The sequence below is a fragment of the Polypterus senegalus genome, unplaced genomic scaffold (genome assembly GCF_016835505.1).
Source record: "Polypterus senegalus isolate Bchr_013 unplaced genomic scaffold, ASM1683550v1 scaffold_572, whole genome shotgun sequence".
Taxonomy (NCBI): Eukaryota; Metazoa; Chordata; class Cladistia; order Polypteriformes; family Polypteridae; genus Polypterus; species Polypterus senegalus.
Genome location: NW_024382975.1, coordinates 22544 through 45970, shown reverse-complemented (window position 1 = coordinate 45970; position 23427 = coordinate 22544). Strand labels below are relative to the sequence as shown.

Below are 23427 nucleotides of genomic sequence, written 5' to 3'. Positions count from 1 at the left end.
AGGATCAAATTTAGGTGGTATGTGTCAAGAATCAAGTGATGGGAGCTTGCAAATCAGTAGAGTTTACAAGACATCTGGATGCTTCACTAATTTTAAATATATATACAGTAATCCCTCGCTATATCACGCTTCGACTTTCGCGGCTTTACTCTATCGCGGATTTTAAATGTCAGCACATCTAAATATATATCATGGATTTTTCGTTGGTTTGCAGCTTTCTGCAGACAATGGGTCTTTTAATTTATGGTACATGCTTCCTCAGTTTGTTTGCCCAGTTGATTTCATACAAGGGACGCTATTGCCGGATTCTTAGAAGCTACCCAATCAGAGCATGTATTACATATTAACTAAAACTCCTCAATGATCTAAGATATGCTTCCCGCACGGTGCTTGATTGTTTGCTTTTTTCTGTCTCGCTCACTCTCTCTGCCTGACGGAGTGGGTGTGAGCAGAGGGGCTGTTTGCACAGAGGCTGTTTGCCTAGAAGATACGGACGCTCCTCTACAAAATGCCGCTTTATACTTAAAAGCATGTATTGATTTTTTGATTGTTTGCTTTTCTTAGCCAACGCTCTCTCTGACATTCTCTGCTCCTGACCGCGCTCATTTGAAGAGAAGATATGTTTGCACTCTTTTAATTGTGAGAAAGAACTGCCATCTCAGTCTTGTCATGGAGCACAGTTTAAACTTTTGACTAAAGGGTGTTATTTCATGTCTAGAGGGCTCTAATAATGTTAACAGTGTGGGAGAGTTTTTATAAGGGCTTAAAATATATTAAAATAACCATACAAACATATGGTTTCTACTTTGTGGATTTTCACCTATCGCGGGAGGGTCTGGAACGCAACCCCCGCGATCGAGGAGGGATTACTGTAATATTTTTCTTTCAAAGATACTATTGTTAAATGAAAACAACTATTTTGATTGATCCATAGAGACAGAACAATTTAGAGAAGATTACTCGCCCAGCAACATCTCAAAACCACTGATCCCAGTTCCTTGGCTTGCTGCTAAACCCTTTCATCAGAGTCCATCATATGGAGTCAATAGTAAGAAGCAAGAAGTAGCAATGAAAGAAAACAAAGAGAATGTCTACCAGAAATCTGACTTGGACGGCACCACTCACAACAGTGTTTTAGTAGAACTAAAGGAGAAGTTCCCTGGGGTACATTTAGATCACCAGAATACAAGTAACAAGGGTAAGAAGTATACTGGAATTATTAAAAAAGAGAGCAGGAAGTTATCACTCCTCACCTGTGAAAGTCTTGCAAGTTTTATAGGTGGAAAGCGTTCGCCTACGGATGATGTTATTTTGACTTCACCATCTCGGAACAAGAAAACAAAATCTCCTATAGGGTTTATGAAAGATGGTCTTTTCTTGGAATCTGGAAAGGATGAATGCAGTAACACCAAGACCATGACCCACTTGTCCATTAGAGAAGACAATACAAGAAATGATATCTTTATGGCATCACCTGTTCAGAAAAAGAAAGACAGTCATCACTGTGTTGAGGCAGAAGATCTAACATGCCAGCCACACCAAATATTAAATTTGGAGGAAGAACTGAAAGACAGTCAATGTTCAAACAGCAGTGTTGTAGAAATATCAGAGTTAAGCTTGAGTTCTAAACAGATAAAGGCTAAAAAACACCTACCTAAGACAGAGAGGGTAATTGATGGTACCATCAATGACTGCTGTCCAAGTGAAGGAAATGGAGATGATGATGACGACGATTTATCTCCAAACTTTGTAATCCGGAGGCAACCTGGCAAGAAGAGGCCTCTTCAGCAGTATTGGCAGAATCGAAGTGTGGTCCAGGACAGTGGTGTTCTAGATCATCTGGACAAGCAAAAACTTCTACTACAGGAGGTAAGCAAAGTTCTTTAGGTATAGGTGTGACTATAAAACACTTAACACCAGTTACAGAAATCTCAATACTGCCATTAAGTCTCTCTGTTTGAAAAAGTCTTGTCTCAGTGTTTCCTTTTATAAGAGACTAGCAGAATACCCACGCTTCGCAGCGGAGAAGTAGTGTGTTAAAGAAGTTCTGAAAAAGAAAAGGAAAAATTTTAAAAATAACGTAACATGATTGTTAATGTAATTGTTTTGTCACTGTTGTGAGTGATGAGTGTTGTTGTCATATATATATATATTTTTACACACACACAAACATATATATATACATATCTATACATATACACATACATATACATACACACACATATATATACACACAAATACATATATATATATACATACACACATACATATATAAACATATATATACATATACATACATATCTACATATATACACACACAGCTATTTCGTATCAGTGCAATACGCTGTTTGTTAAAACGGATGACACCCGCTCTTACGTGCAAGTCTGCTTGGATATTATGAACTATCGTATTTGTTCAAGTTCTATTTAAAGTTTAAATAGAAGGAATTTTTATTTAGTCGACAGAAATATCTTTGGTAGGAATGGTAAAAACAGACAGGAATATTATTCCTGAATAAATCAACTCAAACCTTAAACAACTTATAATATTTTGCTCTCCATAAAAATATATCCTGTCTAAATTATACAAGTTAGAAATAAAGTAAACGTTAAAAGAACAAACATTCAAATTTCTTTACTCTTATGTAATTTTATATTTTATAAAAATAAACTTAGATTTTAAATATCCCAAAAGATTTTGCTCTCCATAAAAATATATCCTGTCAAAATTATACAAATTCAAATATGAACATGCTGCATAACAAAACCTGGAAATATAAATAAAATGTGTTCCTTTCAGCAATAACAAATCAAATCATTCAGTTGTCTTTGCTCATATGTCATTTTAGAGCTGGACGCCTGGCATCTTTTTGGCACAGGTTCGTTTCTGTTTGGTGTGAGGTTCTGTGTTGTGGAGATTCTCAGGATGGATTGCAGGTGCTCATCAGTGAGGCGACTCCTGTGTGCTGTTTTGTTAGTCTTTATCACTGAGAAGAGCTTCTCACACAGATATGTGCTACCAAACATGCACAAGGTTCGAGCCGCATGTAGACGGACTTTTTGTTCTTCAAAGTCACCAAAGCGCCGTGCAAACTCAGTGCGCTCAGTTTATCAGCAAAGTGCGTTTGGGAACACCGTAGTGACGACTTGGTTTAACATTACTTGGCAATAGGGAAAGTGGGGCAAGTGGTTGTGTCTCCCATAAAAGCAGCTTCAATTGAAATCACTTTGTGATTGTGCACGGTAAAACGTCCGCTGAAGTGTCAGATTCTTATTTAATTCTTCTGCTTTCTGTATCTTCTGCATTGCATTCAGGTCTTTCAGGTTACCCTGATGTTTTGTTTTATAGTGCCGTCTTAGATTAAATTCTGTAATTACAGCCACATTAGCTCCACAAATGAGACACACGGGTTCAGTAAACATATACTCAGCCTCCCATCGGTTTTAAAGGCTCTATTTTCAGAATCAACTTTTCTCTTCAGCATCGTGTGAGCTAGCTTCGCAATAACTTGCAGCATCTTAAGGTAGACTTGATTAACGCGTAAGTGTTGGCAAGGCAGCTGAAGCGCTGCATTATGGGATCTGTAGTTTATTGTGTTACCAGCGCTTCATATACCGGGCTTTAATAACAATAATACAGTATATAAAATGATCTCGGGCGGATATAATTACACCGGGCGGATGTGGCCCGACCCTTGAGTTTGACACATATGGACTAAATAGAACTTGAAAAGATATATTTTTCAAATGTGATCGCGCAATTCAGATAGAGTTGACGCACTACAGCCTGCATGCCTCAATAAGTCATCCTCCCTTGCCTTACTTTTTACCGTTCATCTAATGAATACACTGAGTATGGCTTTACCAAAACAATCATTGATGGCGAATAAAGTATCCATTATTCGAGTATGTAGATCGGGTTATATATATATACATATATATATATACCCGTATCGCAGCGGAGAAGTAGTGTGTTAAAAAGCTAGAAAAGAAAAGGGAACATTTTAAAAATAGCGTAACATGACTGTCAATATACAGTATTTGTTTTGTGAGTGTTACTGAGTGTTGCTGTCATCAAGGATTTGATTATCATTATTTCTTTCAATCAGGTTCGTATTTGTAGGATGTGTTGTGTTCAAGTTACATTCCGTGTTTGTCAATCGTTGTAAAGATGACAGGTTTCATTCATCGATTCGTTTCTTACTGCATCAATAAACAGCTCGTCTTCTTCTTTATCTGAGACCTGACACACTGCATGCACGGGTTTTTACACTGTCTTCCTTTAGCGGGACATTGACTTTTTCCAACGTGTGCTTTGTTTCCGCAGTAGTTGGATTTATGAATATGCTTGTATGTATGAGACTTCATATTTTTTGCTGCCTTTTCAATTGTGTAATTCGGTTTTTGTTCAGCGCTCTTTGGAACTGTTGCCTTTTATCTGTGCACTGCGTCAGTTCACGTGAGCCACTCGGTGTACATGCATCGAAGGTTCCCAGCTGTGCTGGTGCCATCTCGTGCTATGTCCATGGCTGTATTTAATGTTACCTTAGTCCTGGCACTTAAAACTTTCTCTCGCAGTTTGCTGAGTTTGTGTCAAACACCACCCTGACCATCTCATCTTCCTCTCCATAAGCACAGTCCTTCACCCGTGAATATTTACCCGTGGCAGTTTGCTATTGGATTGCCGCTGACGGACGGCCTTATATGGGCAGGCACTAAATTACAAACGCCAGCGCAGCCTGTCTATGAACTTAATTTAAAGTGTAGGTTTACATCGTGCTTTGTTTCAGTAGCAGAACTCATGAATATGGTTGTATATGTCACTCGCTTCGCTTCTTATTGTTTAGCTGCCTTCTCAATTATATAATGCATGTTTTCTTCAGCGCTTTTTGAGGTCTTCCTGGTTTTCTATGTACTGCGTGATTACGTGGGAGGCGTGATGATGTCACACGAAACTCCGCCCCACGGCGTTGAAGCTCATCTCCATTACAGTAAATGGAGAAAACTGCTTCCAGTTATGACCATTACGCGTAGAATTTCGATATAAAACCTGCCCAACTTTTGTAAGGAAGCTGTAAGGAATGAACCTGCCAAATTTCAGCCTTCCACCCACACGGGAAGTTGGAGAATTAGTGATGAGTGAGTGAGTGAGTGAGTGAGTGAGTGAGTGAGTGAGTGAGTGAGGGAGGGCTTTGCCTTTTATTAGTATAGATATATATCTATATCTATATATAGATATAGATATATATATATAGATATATAGATATATAGATATAGATATATATAATCTATATATATATATATATATATATATATATATATATATATAGATATATAGATATAGATATATATAATCTATAGATATATATAGATATAGATATATATATAATCTATATATATATATATATATATATATATATATAATCTATATATATATATATATATATATATATATATATATATATATATCTATATATATATATATATATATATATATATATATATCTCTATCTCTATATATCTATATATCTATCAAAATACCCGCGTTTGGCTGGAGAAGTAAAAAGAAAAGGAAACATTTTAATAATAACGTAACATGATTGACAATGTAATTATTTTGTCATTGTCATGAGTGTTGCTGGCATATATATATATACTGTGTGTATATGTGTATATATATATATATATATATATATACTGTGTGTATATATATATATATATATATATATATATATATATATATATATAATGTGTGTGTACATATATACACACACATATACTATGGGGTGCCATACAGGCAAATAAATTGATTTTGTGAATATATAAAGTCAAAACTTGAATATATAAAGTCAGCGTCAGGATACATAAAGTCAAAACTTTTTTCTGAATATATAAAGTCAGTGCTGGAATTTATAAAGTCATTCCTGATTATATAAAGTCAACATCGGAGTATATAAACTCACTCCTGAATACATAAAGTGAAAGTCAAAATCTATTGATTGAAACTACTCTGAACTGAACTAAGTTAACAAAAACGTATTCAGAAAAATAAATTAAAAAAACACTGTTCGGTTAATGTTTTGAAAATGATGCATGTGCCCTGCCCAGGGATTGGTCCCTGCCTTGCGCCCAGTGTTGGCTGGGATTGTCTCCAGCAGACCCCCGTGCCCCTGTGGTCGGATTCAACGTGTTGGGAAATGGATGGATATTCCAGCACTGACTTTGTATATTCCGACGCTGACTTTATATATTCAAGATTTGACTTTATAGATTCCAGCGCTGACTTTATATATTCTGATGCTGACTTTATATAATCAAGTTTTGACTTTATATATTCGCGAATGACTTTATATATACAAATTTTGACTTTATATAGTTAAATGTATTCATCATTGCATAACTTTTTCTTTACCATAGAAATTTAAAGACTAAATTCAACTTCCATTCCAAACAAAGATATTTCTGATGACTAAATAGAAGCTACTTGTTTCCAAATTTGAGCTATTGAGCTGTCGCCTGCCTGCCTGCCTGCCTGAATAAATCACCCTCGCTTCTCTCTTAATTTTTTACCGTTCATTTAATCATGGCTAGTGGCGGAAAAATTATAAAATGGAAGGAGGATAACACTGAGTATGGCTTTACCAAAACAATTATTGATGGCGAATCGATTATTCATAAAGCTTCAATTGGTGATCTTTTTTTCTGTGTTAACCTCATATTTTTTCATACTTCTTCTCAAACCAAGGGGGTGCGAGGCTAAAATGAATCGTGAAGCGCTGATCAATGTAATCGGTTTACCAGGAAATCATGCATTGACAGAAGTTCCCCTTTGCTTATGATTAAATGCGTGATTTTTAATGCGTTATGGAGCACATGCATCGAAGCTTCTCAGCTGTGCTTGTGCTAAGTAAAGGAACTACTTTAAAAATAACACGATTGTCAATGTAACCTTTTGTAAGCAGTGCCTGGAGGATTCAGTGTGGAGAAACTCTAGACACAGCATGTGTATTAACTTGTGGATTTCTCTGCGAGTATCTGGTGGCAGCGTCACAAAGTCGTAACACTGCGTTAGCTGCGTAGCGCAGCTCAGAGCGAAATGAGATAAATGGGAGGGGAGATGATGATGCGACTCCCCCACCCGCCTTAACTGTCAATCCCCCACAAACACAGTCTCTCGGAACTTAAATAAACACAGCACCTCACCTGCAATTTTAACTTAGTTACAAAGTGATCAAAACTCTCGTTTATATCCTGCGTCCTCTCATTAAACTTGTATCTCGCATTACCCGTGGGCATGACAAACGCCAGCGGCAGCCTGTCTATGAACTTAATTTAAAGTTTAGGTTTACACCGTGCCTTGTTTCCGAAGTAGCAGCACTCATGAATATGGTTGTATATGTCACTCGCTCGCTTCTTATTGTTTTGTTGCCTTCTGAATTATATAATGCATGTTTTCTTCAGCGCTTTTTGGAGCTCTTCCTGGTTTTCTACGTACTGCGTTGACAGTCAGTTCACGTGATTACGTGGGAGGCGTGATGATGTCACACGAAACTCCGCCCCCCACGGCTTTCGAGCTCAACTCCATTACAGTATATGTAGAAAAATAGCTTCCAGTTATGACCATTACAAGTAGAATTTCGAAATGAAACCTGCCCAACTTTTGTAAGTAAGCTGTTGGGAATGAGCCTGCCAAATTTCAGCCTTCTACCTACACGGGAAGTTGGAGAATTAGTGAGTGAGTGAGTCAGTGAGGGCTTTGCCTTTTATTAGTATAGATAATTTCAAGTCCCGTTAGACAAGACTTTGGCCATGCGATTTTTTTTCAAGTCCCACCCACTTCTCAACCATATTCAGCCACACACACAGCCCTTTCATTTGTGTGAATGCTTTTGACAGACACAGTTCCTGCTCTCTTAGCTCTTATAAATTTTTATGTTTTCCTCACTTTAAATTCCCAGTTAAAGAAGACTTTTATATCCAAGTATTATTGAAGAATTTCATCCCGAATGGTTATCAACAGAAGAAATGAGTACACGGGCAATCCTAGCACCAAGAAACAATGAAGTCAAACAAATTAACACAAAAATGTCGCACAGTTACACGGCAAATTGGTTAAATGCGTATCAATAGACTATGCTGAAACAGTTGGTGGGGATCATGTGGAAGATGAAAACAGCAATATCCCGAAGAATATCTACAACTGTTAACACCGTACGGTCTTCCAATGCCCGAATCTATACTAATAAAAGGCAAAGCTCTCACTCACTCACTCACTCACTCATCACTAATTCTCCAACTTCCCGTCTAGGTAGAAGGCTGAAATTTGGCAGGCTCATTCCTTACAGCTTACTTGTAACAGTTGGGCAGGTTTCATTTCAAAATTCTATGTGTAATGGTCATAACTGGAACCTATTTTTTCGTCCATATACTATAATAGACTTCTGCCAATGCCCGTGGGAGGCGGAGTTACGCCTCCCAAGTAATTTAGTGCCTGCCCATATAAGGCCATCCGTCAGCGGCAATCCAATAGAAACACTGCCGCTAAATATTCACGGTTGAAGGACTGTGCAGACGAAGATAAGATGGTCAGGGTGGTGTTTGGCACAAACTCCGCGAAACTGCGAGAGAAACTTTTAAGTGCCGGGTCTTCGCTAACATTAAATACAGCCGTGGACATCGCACGAGATGGCACCAGCACAGCTGGGAACCTTCGATGCATGTACACCGAGCGGCTCACGTGAACTGACACAGTGCACAGACAAGAAGCAACAGTTCCAAAGAGTGCTGAACAAAAAACGAATTACACAATTGAGAAGGAAGCAAAAAAATATGAAGTGTGTGACACATACAAACATATTCATAAGTGCAGCTACTGCGGAAACGAAGCACACGGTGGAAAAAGTCAATGTCCCGCTAAAGGAAGACAGTGTTAAAAAAACAAAAAAAAAACCTGTGCATGAAGTGTGTCACGTCTCAGATAAAGAGGAAGACGAGCTGTTTATTGATGCAGTAAGAAACAAATCGATGAATGAAACCTGTTATCTTTACAACGATTGACAAACACGGAATGTAACTTGAACACAACACATCCTACAAATACGAACCTGATTGAAAGAAATAATGATAATCAAATCCTTGATGACAGCAACACTCATAACACTCACAAAACAATTACTGTATATTGACAATCGTGTTACGTTATTTGTAAAATGTTCCCTTTTCTTTTTCATAACTTCTTTAACGCACTACTTCTCCGCTGCGAAGCGCGGGTATATATACCCCGATCTACATACTCTCAAATAGACAAACAACACACCGTGGCGCAATGGAAGAGGCTTTGCCTCTAGCGCCGACGACCGAGGTTCGATTCCCGAGAGGGGGTGCACTGTGTATGTACACCTGATGACCCCAAAAGTACGGCGAAACACGTGTCGCGTACTCTTTGCATTATTTCACAGTAAAACTATTTCAATATATGTATATATATATACATACATATATATATATACACACATACATATATATCAGCGCTTCCTGATTTATTTTACCCTCGCATCCCCTTGGTTTGAGACGTATGAAAAAATATGCGGTTAACGCAGAAAGACAGATCACCAATTGAAGCTTTATGAATAATGGATACTTTATTTGCCATCAATGATCGTTTTGGTAAAGTCATACTCGGTGTAATCATTAGATGAACGGTAAAAAGTAAGAGCGAGGGGAGGGTGACTTATTGAGGCACGCAGGCAAAACCACAATAGCACGCGGGCTCGATGTAGTGCGCGTCCACTCGATCTGAATTGCGCGATCACATTCAAAAAAATATATCTTTTCAAGTTCTATTTAGTCGACACAAATATCTTTGGTTGGAATGTAATGCAAATTTACTCTTTACATTTCTATAGTGAAGAAAAATTTATGCAATGATGCCTACATTTAACTTAAAAATCCTACCAAAGATATTTCTGTCGACTAAATAAAAATTCCTTCTATTTAAAATTTAAATACAACTTGAACAGATACGATAGTTCATAATATCCACACAGACTTGCACGTAAGAGCGTGAGTCATCCGTTTTAACAAGCAGCGTATTTCACTGATACAAAATAGCCTGCCTATTTAATTATTTAGGAATGGATAAATAAATTAAGATTTTTTACAAATAATGCTTTTCATTTTTCTTCCTTGATGGATTCTAGCACACCCAGCAACAGTTGCTCACACCCCAAAGAGTGTATGTGTGTGTGTGTGTATATATATATATATATATATATATATATATATATATATATATATATATATGACAGCAACACTCATCACTCACAACAGTGACAAAACAATTACATTGACAATCATGTTGCGTTATTTTCAAAATGTTTCCTTTTCTTTTTCATTACTTCTTTAACACACTACTTCTCCGCTGCGAAGCGCGGGTATTTTGCTAGTTACTATTGAAAGAAGGATGTATCCAAATAAGGTAATGTAGTACATCTCCCGTTGGATAATATTAGACACAAAGGGAGATCTTGATATGCCATTTGTATTAAAACGTTTCCCATTTAGAATAACTTTTGCAAAGCCAATTAAGAAACCACAGAGACAAACATTTGAACAAGTCGATTTATTTATTAGAAGGAAAGAAACGATATTCACTCACGGGCAGTTATACGTTGCGTTGTCACGATGCAAGTCCACAGAATCAAAATTCAATGTGATATTGACGAAAATTTAATTAAAATAATTGTTTTTACTGAAGTTCAACAGGAAAATTGCAAGTTTAAAAAGTATTTGTGTGTTAATCTCAAATCCAGACAGAACAAAATCGTAAAAACGCAACGAATAACTCTTAGCGCAACATGTAACATAATTTAAATTCAAATTATTATGTTTTACTATTTTTTAATATGGGTAATTACTCGCTGTAATGTAAAATAGTTAGTTCTATTATGCATACAGTGGTGTGAAAACTATTTGCCCCCTTCCTGATTTCTTATTATTTTATTATTTAGGAGAAAAAATCCAAACCTACATGGCCCTGTGTGAAAAAGTAATTGCCCCCTGAACCTAATAACTGGTTGGGCCACCCTTAGAAGCGATAACTGCAAACTGCAATCAACCGTTTGTGATAACTTACAATACGTCTTTTACAGCGCTCTGGAGGAATTTTGGCCCACTCATCTTTGCAGAATTGTTGTAATTCAGCTTTATTTGAGGGTTTTCTAGCATGAACCGCCTTTTTAAGGTCATGCCATAGTATCTCAATTGGATTCAGGTCAGGACTTTGACTAGGCCACTCCAAAGTCTTCATTTTGTTTTTCTTCTGCCATTCAGAGGTGGATTTGCTGGTGTGTTTTGGGTCATTGTCCTGTTGCAACACCCAAGATCACTTCAGCTTGAGCTGACGAACAGATGGCCGGACATTCTCCTTCAGGATTTTTTGGTAGACAGCAGAATTCATGGTTCCATCTATCACAGCAAGCCTTCCAGGTCCTGAAGCAGCAAAACAAGCCCAGACCATCACACTACCACCACCATATTTTACTGTTGGTATGATGTTCTTTTTCTGAAATGCTGTGTTCCTTTTCGCCAGATGTAACGGACATTTGCCTTCCAAAAGTTCAACTTTTGTCTCATCAGTCCACAAGGTATTTGCCCAAAAGTCTTGGCAATCATTGAGATGTTTCTTAGCAAAATTGAGACGAGCCCTAATGTTCTTTTTGCTTAACAGTGGTTTGCGTCTTGGAAATCTGCCATGCAGGCCGTTTTTGCACAGTCTCTTTCTTATGGTGGAGTCGTGAACACTGACCTTAATTGAGGAAAGTGAGGCCTGCAGTTCTTTAGATGTTGTCCTGGGGTGTTTTGTGACCTCTCGGATGAGTCGTCTCTGCGCTCTTGGGGTAATTTTGGTCGGCCGGCCACTCCTGGGAAGGTTCACCACTGTTCCATGTTTTTGCCATTTGTGGATAATGGCTCTCACTGTGGTTCGCTGGAGTCCCAAAGCTTTAGAAATGGCTTTATAACCTTTACCAGACTGATAGATCTCAATTACTTCTGTTCTCATTTGTTCCTGAATTTCTTTGGATCTTGGCATGATGTCTAGCTTTTGAGGTACTTTTGGTCTACTTCTCTGTGTCAGGCAGCATCTATTTAAGTGATTTCTTGATTGAAACAGGTGTGGCAGTAAGCAGGCCTGGGGGTGGCTACGGAAATTGAACTCAGGTGTGATACACCACAGTTAGGTTATTTTTAACAAGGGGGCAATTACTTTTCCACACAGGGCCATGTAGGTTTGGATTTTTTTTTCTCCCTAAATAATAAAAACCATCATTTAAAAACTGAATTTTGTGTTTACTTGTGTTATATTTGACTAATGGTTAAATGTGTTTGATGATCAGAAACATTTTGTGTGACAAACATGCAAAAGAATAAGAAATCAGGAAGGGGGCAAATAGTTTTTCACACCACTGTATGTAACAATTTCCATGAAAATAACAATTTGTTTAAATTGTACATCCACATCCCCATATGTGAGTTGCAGAACTGCAGAGTGGCTGCGTGTAGTGCCGACCCAGGGGTTGGCAAGTCAAACGAGAAGGGGGCAAACCCCCCAGTACTTAAAATTATAAACACAACAATGAAGACTTGGATGTGTTGGTTAGTTTGCACAGAAAATAAATTGGATTAAAATCCCTGCCATTAAACTCCAAAACTCTACAGTATAAGAAGTGAGTAGCCTTTGTATATCATTTAACTTGGTGCTGCATGACATTGCTATGCTAATACACAGTAAAATTGAAAAATCCATACCCTTGACACAAAAAACACTGATATTTCTGATGTCTATGCCAGGGAAATGTGTCTGGTAAAATAATGTTCTATAGTGACGTGACATGATTGGTACCTTATATAACAATTTACATGACATCGCTATAGTTCAACATGCATTTTTTAAATAGGCTAAATTTTCTGAAAACCTTACCATCTGTGAAATACGTGAATCACTCTCCTTCATTTATATAGCAGTATACAACAGTAGTGATGGAAGTATTATATAGGGATTTGTATTAGCTTCAGCAAATTTTATGACTGTGAATCAAAAAGGTAAATAATATACATTCTCTTTATATTATTGGTAATTTTAAACAGCAATTCTTTTCAACAAGTATGAAATTTAAAGTAGACCATTTGAGATCACAAAATCATTGACATGAAATTTGACACGGAGAAGCTCATAAAAATAAGACATTATTACAAATAATCAATATGACAACAGTACATCGCCATTCCTCAGTAGCTCCCAACCAGTGTAACAAAATTTACTTAGATATCCATCAAATATTCATTTCGAGATATTAAGCTGTGAGATGCATGAACTTATGAAAAAGAATTACTATGAAGTCTAGTATGAGTGGATCAGATGAGAATGCTTCTGCAAGCCTTTTCAGGATTCTACTTTATTCAGGGACTTTATTCTGATAGGCCCAGGGAATTGAACAGACTGTGGGTGGACCTAGTTTAAGTCTTGAGAATGTTGAAAGGTATTGTATATGGTTGGTTCAACAGATTTCTTTGTGATAAATAGCAAAGCATGTACTGTACTTAAGGAATTGGGTAGAAATTAGGGGGAAGTATATTTAAGAATGAAGCCAAGAAGCACTTTGTCATAAAAAAAGTTGAGAAACTCTGAAACAAACTGTCAAGTCGTATAGTTGAAGAGGAAACTTTGACAACTTGTTAAAAGTATCTGGATCAGATATTAGGATAATGTAACTAGATTAAATGGTCTTTTATTTGTCATATTTCTTATGTCATTATGTTTGTTTCACATTTGTTCCTAACCAAGGCTTTGTTCTCTGCTTCAGAGCATGTATGAAGTAGTAACCTCTGAGCAGTCATACCTTGACAGCCTTACAGTGGCTGTGGATCACTTCATGCATTCGCCAGACCTTGACATTGCCCTTGGGCCCAGGGACAGAAAATCACTTTTCTCCAGTATCGGCAAGATCAAGGAAATCAGCTCTTTGTAAGCAATACAACAAGTATTCTGTTCATTTTCCAAGCCAGTCTAAATAGGTTCACAATGTAATTTGCTTACCAAGGAAGCCATGTTGCTGCTGGACTTTAATGAATAGAGCAATTTAAAGGTTTTTGCATCCTCAAAGTGTGCTTTGCCTAATGCTAAAATTAAGTAATTTTTTTCTGTAACATTGGACTTTGTGCCTGGTGTAGTTGTATAACCAATATACAAATATATATTTGCATGTTCATAGTGATATGGTTTCCTACCTCAGTACAAAGAAAATCTTTTAAAATAGTGAATGACAATTTTCTTGTTGTGAATGTGGGTTTATTTTATAAGTGTAGCTATGCTTCATTCAGGTTAATTTTGAGGTCCCTATGGCAGTGACTACATGGATGTTTAATGTACCAAAATGTTCCAAAAGCTATACTTTGCATAAATGTATTCCATCATAAGGAAAAAGTAATGAATATGCCGCCCATGTATCCTTTAAGCTAACGCAAAAAACTATGAGTATTGCTGTAATAATGTAGGTTTCTTGGAATCTGGTAAAAAGTAAAATACCAATAAACCACACACATTCTAAGGATAATTAATAATCATTCTCCACAGCCCAAAAACAACCCATTTATCAGTTATATATATATATTCATGAAATTTTTGTAGGTCAACATGTTAAGTTTATTAAATCATAATATAACAAGTATTCTTTACATATGTAAAGAACAGTGTTATGACTCAGCACCTGTATGTACTTTAAAATTTTGAACATTTACATATTTACATTATAGGGAGCCTACATGACACAATGTGATAGAGAAGATTGATTTTTAACATTACTTTTTCTTAAATGTGTGATGTAGGTTAAGTGCTGAAATTATTTTGTAGAATGATTATTATTTTGCCACAGCTCATCTACAGTATGATGTACTCCACCATTTGCTAGCTTTTGTTGTGGAGATATACTGCCTTTTAGCTGACTCAGGTAATTAGAGCTTGGTTGTTGATGGACTGTGTCTGTAGATCTGATAGGTCTTCCATGGGTAACTTCCTCTACATTCTAAATTTCTGATTACTGAAACTACAGTCTAAATTGAAATAGGCTTCCAAAATTGAAATGCATTTTGTTAATTCATGAAAATGTATGTCTTATTAATTTTTTTCTCCTCATATATTAGTTGCTTTTTTCACAGACATTCACACAATATGACTCAGCCATGGCTTGTAGCTTGTTAGGCCTAAATCACAGAAAGCCATATAGTAGCATGGCCACCAACGTGTACAGCATTGCAGAATGTTGTTCTATAAAGAAAAGTGGCATATAATATAAATTGTGTTGGTCAATTCAAGATATATACAAATTACTTTTGTATTAAAAAATATATATAAATACTAATTGGCCAAGTCTATAATAAATCTGTGATGGTCTGAAATATGAAGGACAACCCTTCCCAGTTTGAAATTCAATAAAGTGATACATGATGCTATTGGCTCTGTCCCAAAATGCAGGTCTAGTTGTATTTCTGTTCACAGAGATGGAATTGTATGAAACCACACTATTCAATTTTGATATTTTCTCTTGTCCTCCCACCTCAGTATTTATAGAGAAATCCAAATGTCTTTATTACTTTTAATTTATTCTTAATGTCACCCTAATACAGTATGCTAATATATAAGTAAAATTAGATAACTATTAATATATTTCTAATTAATGTCTTCAAAATATATTTTTCAGAGAAGTTATTTCTATGATTATCTACAGTATATGTACTGCATTTAATTTCTTCAATATCAGAGAAATATTTATGTTTCAGTCATTCTGAAGTCTCAAACACGGTCTGAACCTACAGTTTTTTTCTCTGTATGGCTAAAAAGCACATCCGTATTCTTAAAGTTGTTTTCTTTATGCTGATTCCATCTTTAGGTTTCTGGAGGACCTAAAGGAAAAACTGGAAGGAAATTTGTTCTGTGACATCTGTGATGTCATTCTGCATCATGCTAGGAATAACTTTTCTGCCTATGTTGACTATATTCGGAATATGCTCTACCAAGAGCAGACGCTGCATAACCTAAGGTAAATGATAATGAGAAATCTAAACTTGCAGTATAGGGTTTTGTTTTAAGTCACGAATTGACAAATGATACTATGCTGCTATAAACTGACACTATGAATAAATATTGTGAAGCTCTTCATCTTTATACAGTGTGTGTGTGTGTATATATATATATATATATGTATATATGTGTATATATATAATATATATATATATATGTATATACACACACTGTAAATGTGTATAGTATATATACTATAGGTATTGTATACAATATTTTTCTTTTACTTCACATACCTTTTAGAGTGCTTACATTGGGAAGTAACATGGTCAGAATTAAATCAAATTAAACCAGATAGATTTTGTTGGATAATAGTTTATTATGTGAACAACATTAGGTGTCCAATAGGAGACTAACTTTTAAACTTTTAAGACAAATAAGCAAAGATTACAAAAAGAAATTTCCATAAATAATTGTGTTTTATCATGCAGTAAGCTCAACTTTAACCATTGTATCAGTCATTAAAAATATGTAGTGGTCAAAGTATTCCATCTCTTTCATAAGATTACATATTGTTAATACAACAAAAGAAATTGCATTTCAATATATTTGTTTACTTTTTTTTCTTTTTGGACATCAGTAAAGAGAATCCTCAGTTTGTGGAGATACTCTCTCACCTTCAGCAGGACCCAAAGTGTAATCGTCTGCCCCTGAAGTCGTTTTTGGTTTTACCATTCCAGAGAATCACCCGTATAAAAATACTGGTGGAGGTATGCCTACTTAAGAAGTAAATCTATAATCTGACCTTGGGTAATAACTAAATGCTGTTTTATTAGTTTGAGCCAGCTAAAGGACACTGCATGATTAGAGGGTTTTCTGTGTGAAAGATGAATCCCACAAGACTCAGTTTTTAGTTCATCAAATATCCTCAACATTTGCCCCAATTCCCAGAGTTTCAATAAGATATGTATGCAGGCCTGTTGTGATCCGATTGGCTGAGCAGTCTGTGTTAACTACAGTATCCGCGACTGGCCAGTTAAGGTAAAGTGAGACTTGTTGTACATGCTCAAGCTGCCTTGTTCTAATGTTATTTTCTATCAGCTGTGCTATTTGGAGGGCAAGTGAATATGCAGTATTATACTGTCAGTGTACTGTATATCTTGTCACTGTAAGTAGTTTGCACTGTTCAAACATACATGTTACCTACTGTAGGTATTTGCTTCAAATGCTTTGTTGTGAAAAACTGAGATTTGGAACTTTGTGTTATTTGTGCATCATTATTTTGTAAAGATGTTATTTATTTTTACTCATTTTTTATTTTATTATTTGGAAATAGCAGAATTTGCACATTATTTTATATTTTTGTCTGTCTTATTGCAACATTTCTAAAGAATAAATCATTTATGTTGAAACAGTTACTCAGTACTTGAGTAGTCTTTTCACCAAGTACTTTTTTTACTCTTTCTTGAGTAACTTTTTTGATGACTACTTTTTACTTCTACTTGAGTAATATTATTTTGAAATAATGCTACTCTTACTTGAGTACAACTTTTGGCTAATCTACTGTGAGTGGAACCTTCTTCTTGGGTCCCCAACCCCCCCTCCCTGAATCTACTACATTAGTATATTTTATGATCGCTTTAATTTGAACAACAAACTAGGGGGCTTTGCCCCCTGCTTGCTTCGCTCGCCAACCTCCCTGACCAGCGCTACGTGCCAGCCACTTCACGTCTCTGCCGTTCGCGTATGTGGATTTCACTTTCACCAAACAACAAATCTTTTAATTCTCGTAGATACGCCTCTTCACTGGGAAGAAACACTACCTTTCCCTGATGGCAACAGGAATTAGACGATCTACAAGTTTCTGACTTAAAGTTTAAATCCAAACAATATATTCAATCTCTTTTTGCTGCTCCGTTATTTCACCGAGTAATAATTTCTGTTTGTTTGCGCTAATACGATCTTTACTGTCATCTTTTTTTTTGAAACTTGAATTTTAGTACTTCATTACCTCTAACCTGCTCTGCATGTGTATCGTGCCAACATTTTTGAAATCTTTACGATGTTCTACTTTGTCATCTACTCTTTGTTTTATTTCCGGCCCCGGGCGTGGTTAAATCTCTTGGCACAATGTCTTGTTTCGTGGGACGTGAAAGTATCTCTCCGAAAAAGTCACATCTCTTCTCAGGCTAAAAACTCTTGTCTCGTTCCAGGATTTTTTTATCATAATAGAGAGATATATACATAACTAGCAAAATACCCGCGCTTCGCAGCGGAGAAGTAGTGTGTTAAAGAAGCAATGAAAAGAAAAGGAAACATTTTGAAAATAACGTAACCTGATTGTCAATGTAATTGTTTTGTCACTGTTGTGAGTGATGAGTGTTGTTGTCATATATATATATATTTACACACACACACATAAACATATATATATATATATATATATATATATATATATATACATATCTATACATATACACATATATACATACATATATATCTACATATATACACACACATATATACACACATATACATACATACACACACATATATACACACAAATAAATATATATATATATATATACATATATACACACACACATATATAAACATATATATACATATACATACATATCTACATATATACACACACAGCTATTTCGTATCAGTGCAATACGCTGTTTGTTAAAACGGTTGACTCCCGCTCTTACGTGCAATAACAAAACAAATCATTCAGTTGTCTTTGCTCATATGTCATTTTAGAGCTGGACGCCTGGCATCTTATTTTGGCCACAAGTTCGTTTCTGTTTGGTGTGAGGTTCTGTGTTGTGGAGATTCTCAGGATGGATTGCAGGTGCTCATCAGTGAGGTGACCCCTGTGTGCTGTTTTGTTAGTCTTTATCACTGAGAAGAGCTTCTCACACAGATATGTGCTACCAAACATGCACAAGGTTCGAGCCGCATGTAGACGGACTTTTTTTGTTCTTCAAAGTCACCAAAGCGCCGTGCAAACTCAGTGCGCAGTGCGCTCAGTTTATCAGCAAAGTGCGTATTTGGGAACACCGTAGTGACGACTTGGTTTAACAGTACTTGGCAACAGGGAAAGTGGGGCAAGGTGAACTGGTGCATTTGTGTCTCCCATAAAGCAGCTTCACTTGAAATCACTTTGTGATTGTGCACGGGTTAAAACGTCCGCTGAAGTGTCAGATTCTTATTTAATTATGCTGTTTTCTGTATCTTCTGAATTGCATTCAGGTTACCCTGATGCAAGGCAGCTGAAGCGCTGCATTATGGGATCTGTAGTTTATTGTGTTACCAGCGCTTCATATACCCGGGCTTTAATAACAATAATACAGTATATAAAATGATCTCGCGGGCCGGATATAATTACACGCCGGGCCGGATGTGGCCCGCGGCCCTTGAGTTTGACACATATGGACTAAATATAACTTGAAAAGATATGTTTTTTCAAATGTGATCGCGCAATTCAGATAGAGTTGACGTGCACTACAGCCTGCATGCCTCAATGAGTCATCCTCCCCTCGCTCTTACTTTTTTACCGTTCATCTAATGAATACACTGAGTATGGCTTTACCAAAACAATCATTGATGGCGAATAAAGTATCCATTATTCGAGTATGTAGAAGCGGGATATATATATATATATACATATATATATATATATATATATATATATATATATATATATATATATATATACCCGTATCGCAGCGGAGAAGTAGTGTGTTAAAAAGGTAGAAAAGAAAAGGGAACATTTTAAAAATAACGTAACATGACTGTCAATATACAGTATTTGTTTTGTGAGTGTTACTGAGTGTTGCTGTCATCAAGGATTTGATTATCATTATTTCTTTCAATCAGGTTCGTATTTGTAGGATGTGTTGTGTTCAAGTTACATTCCGTGTTTGTCAATTGTTGTAAAGATGACAGGTTTCATTCATCGATTCGTTTCTTACTGCATCAATAAACAGCTCGTCTTCTTCTTTATCTGAGACCTGACACACTGCATGCACAGGTTTTTTACACTGTCTTCCTTTAGCGGGACATTGACTTTTCCACCGTGTGCTTTGTTTCCGCAGTAGCTGGATTTATGAATATGCTTATCAGACGCTTCATATTTTTTGCTGCCTTTTCAATTGTGTAATTCGGTTTTTGTTCAGCGCTCTTTGGAACTGTTGCCTTTTATCTGTGCACTGCGTCAGTTCACGTGAGCCACTCGGTGTACATGCATCGAAGGTTCCCAGCTGTGCTGGTGCCATCTCGTGCTATGTCCATGGCTGTATTTAATGTTACCTTAGTCCTGGCACTTAAAACTTTCTCTCGCAGTTTTGCTGAGTTTGTCAAACACCACCCTGACCATCTCATCTTCCTCTCCATAAGCACAGTCCTTCACCCGTGAATATTTACCCGTGGCAGTTTGCTATTGGATTGCCGCTGACGGACGGCCTTATATGGGCAGGCACTAAAATGTAAATGGAGAAAAACTGCTTCCAGTTATGACCATTACGCGTAGAATTTCGATATAAAACCTGCCCAACTTTTGTAAGGAAGCTGTAAGGAATGAACCTGCCAAATTTCAGCCTTCCACCCACACGGGAAGTTGGAGAATTAGTGATGAGTGAGTGAGTGAGTGAGTGAGTGAGTGAGGGCTTTGCCTTTTATTAGTATAGATAAATCACCAACTTAACTATAACTTTGTTTTTTTTGACACAACAAAAGCAAAAATTGTATTACTACTACAACTGTTACTATAAATATAATTAAAACTACTAATACTACTGCTGAACATGCTTAATAAACTTACGTAATCCAGTAAATACCGGGTGAAAGCGAAGTTGAATATTTGCTGTAGATATTTAAAAAATGAGCATATGAATTAATTACAAAAACTTATCTAAAATTTCAGAATTTATGTAAACTTAATCTTATACTTCCAATGATGTCAGATATCAATAAGACATTAACTGAATCAGTAATTTTAGCTACCAATAAAATTAACCAACTATTGTAGTAAACCCGAACTAATAGGTATTTTATTATTTCAAAGTTGCTTGTGTGGTGCTTTTCCATGTTTCAGCCAGTAACTATCTAGTAAGTAAGAAAGCTTGTGTTTTAGAAATGTACTAATGTGGCCTCAGTACAACAACCCACAGACTGCTTAATATGCCATCCAACATTAGCAGACATTAACCATGTGTGTAGGTTCGTAATTCTATATGGTGGCAATAAATAATCCTCAGCCATGTGTCAGCTAGGCATTGTAACATCAGATAATATCTGTTAAACACTTTATATCAAAACTGTTACTCATAATACTATTGCTACTCCTTTGTCACTCCAGTAAATCACTAGCTTTAGTGCAGTGGCTAACTAACTTACTGGAAATTAGACATATTTAGAGTTCTACACACACCTAAAAGTGCAAGGGGAGCTACTTTTTTATACTTTAGTTTTTTTTTTTATCTTTTCTGTGCTTTTGATTGGTGTTGACCTAAACCAATCTGTGTTAATTAATGGAAAGTTATCATAACAGGTAACTCTCAAGTATGTTTAATTGAGAAGCAACAATAACACCATAAGGCGGCCTCACCAAACCCCCATTGGCCCTTTGTTTCTGGGCCCCATGCATAGTGCGTATAGGAAGGGGGCAGCTCTACATAGTTGTTGTTTTCTGTTCTGTTGCTTGGCTGTAGCCATATTGTTAACAGATTGGCACAACTGTTGACAGACATGTATAATACAGTAGTGGTTACGTGAAATTGTGAGTCCTCATTTCTTGTCTATAAAAGATGGTAACGTGCTAATCCTAATGTCCAAGTTTATCTGTACCACAAATTCTTGTATGATAGCTAGTCCTTGCAACTCTTTGTATTCATCCCTGACCTCTTTGTTATGGTGACAGTGTAAGTGGGAGACAATTTTGAGATAAACTAGTCCAGTTTGTAGATGCTGCAGATAGTGTTATTGCTGTGAATAGTGTTGGTCATGTATAATCATGCAAGAAGTTTACTTAAGCCAGTTATAACAGCAGTTTCAATGGTTTTCTAATTCTTCATGTAAATCAAGAAGATGTGCTACCATCCATAATATGTACTGCACGTACATTGCATTTGAAATGGATACCTTGTGTAGTTCCATCCATCCATCCATCCTCTTCCGCTTATCCGAGGTCGGGTCGCGGGGGTAGCAGCTTAAGCAGAGAAGCCCAGACTTCCCTCTCCCCAGCCACTTCTTCCAGCTCTTCCGGGAGAATCCCAAGGAGTTCCCAGGCCAGCCGGGAGACATAGTCCCTCCAGCGTGTCCTGGGTCTTCCCTGGGGCCTCCTCCCGGTTGGACGTGCCCGGAACACCTCACCAGGGAGGCGTCCAGGAGGCATCCTGATCAGATGCCCGAGCCACCTCATCTGACTCCTCTCGATGCGGAGGAGCAGCGGCTCTACTCTGAGCCCCTCCTGGATGACTGGGCTACTCGCCCTATCTTTAAGGGAAAGCCCAGACACCCTGCGGAGGAAACTCATTTCAGCCGTTTGTATTCGCGATCTCTTTCTTTCGGTCACTACCCATAGCTCATGACCATAGGTGAGGGTAGGAACATATATCGACTGATAAATTGAGAACTTACAGCTCAGCTCTTTTTTCACCACGACAGACCGATGCAGAGCCCGCATCACTAGCGGATGCTGCACCGATCCCCCTGTCAATCTCACGATCCATTCTTCCCTCACTCGTGAACAAGACCCCGAGATACTTGAACTCCTCCACTTGGGGCAGGATCTCGCCCCCAACCCTGAGAGGGCACTCCACCCTTTTCCGGCTGAGGACCATGGTCTCGGATTTGGAGGTGCGGATTCTCATCCCAGCCGCTTCACACTCAGCTGCGAACTGCTCCAGAGAGAGCTGTAGATCACGGCCTGATGAAGCAAACAGGACAACATCATCTGCAAAAAGCAGTGACCCAATCCTGAGTCCACCAAACCAGACCCCTTCAACACCCTGGCTGCGCCAAGAAATTCTGTCCATAAAAGTTATGAACAGCATCGGTGACAAAGGGCAGCCCTGGCGGAGTCATACTCTCACTGGTAATGGGCTCGACTTACTGCCGGCAATTCGGACCAAGCTCTGACACCGGTTGTACAGGGACCGAACAGCTCTTATCAGGGGGTCCGTACCCCATACTCCCGAGCACCCCCACAGGATTCCCAGGGACACGGTCGAACGCCTTTTCCAAGTCCACAAAGCACATGTAGACTGGTTGGGCAAACTCCCATGCACCCTCCAGGATACTGCTATGGGTGAAGAGCTGGTCCACTGTTCCGCGACCAGGACGAA

At 37.4% G+C, this 23427-nt stretch overlaps 1 protein-coding gene across 1 annotated transcript; it reads left to right on the top strand.

The window, feature by feature from the left end:
* The first annotated feature begins 938 nt into the window (after positions 1–938).
* On the top strand, positions 939–17145 carry LOC120521266 (rho guanine nucleotide exchange factor 19-like). Its single transcript, XM_039743003.1, has 4 exons — positions 939–1869; positions 13863–14023; positions 15945–16094; positions 16716–17145. Exons 1-4 carry the CDS (start codon positions 1069–1071, stop codon positions 16864–16866), a joined length of 1263 nt encoding a protein of 420 aa, XP_039598937.1. The 5' UTR covers positions 939–1068; the 3' UTR covers positions 16867–17145.
* The last annotated feature ends 6282 nt before the right edge of the window (positions 17146–23427 follow it).

What these genes read in the sequence shown, in the direction of transcription:
- LOC120521266 (XM_039743003.1), top strand. Translation starts at nt 1,069, where the DNA reads ATGAAAGAAAACAAAGAGAATGTCTACCAGAAATCTGACTTGGACGGC. An exon ending in AAAAACTTCTACTACAGGAG is followed by an intron (nt 1,870 to 13,862) that starts GTAAGCAAAGTT and finishes TCTCTGCTTCAG; the next exon opens with AGCATGTATGAAGTAGTAAC. An exon ending in ATCAAGGAAATCAGCTCTTT is followed by an intron (nt 14,024 to 15,944) that starts GTAAGCAATACA and finishes TTCCATCTTTAG; the next exon opens with GTTTCTGGAGGACCTAAAGG.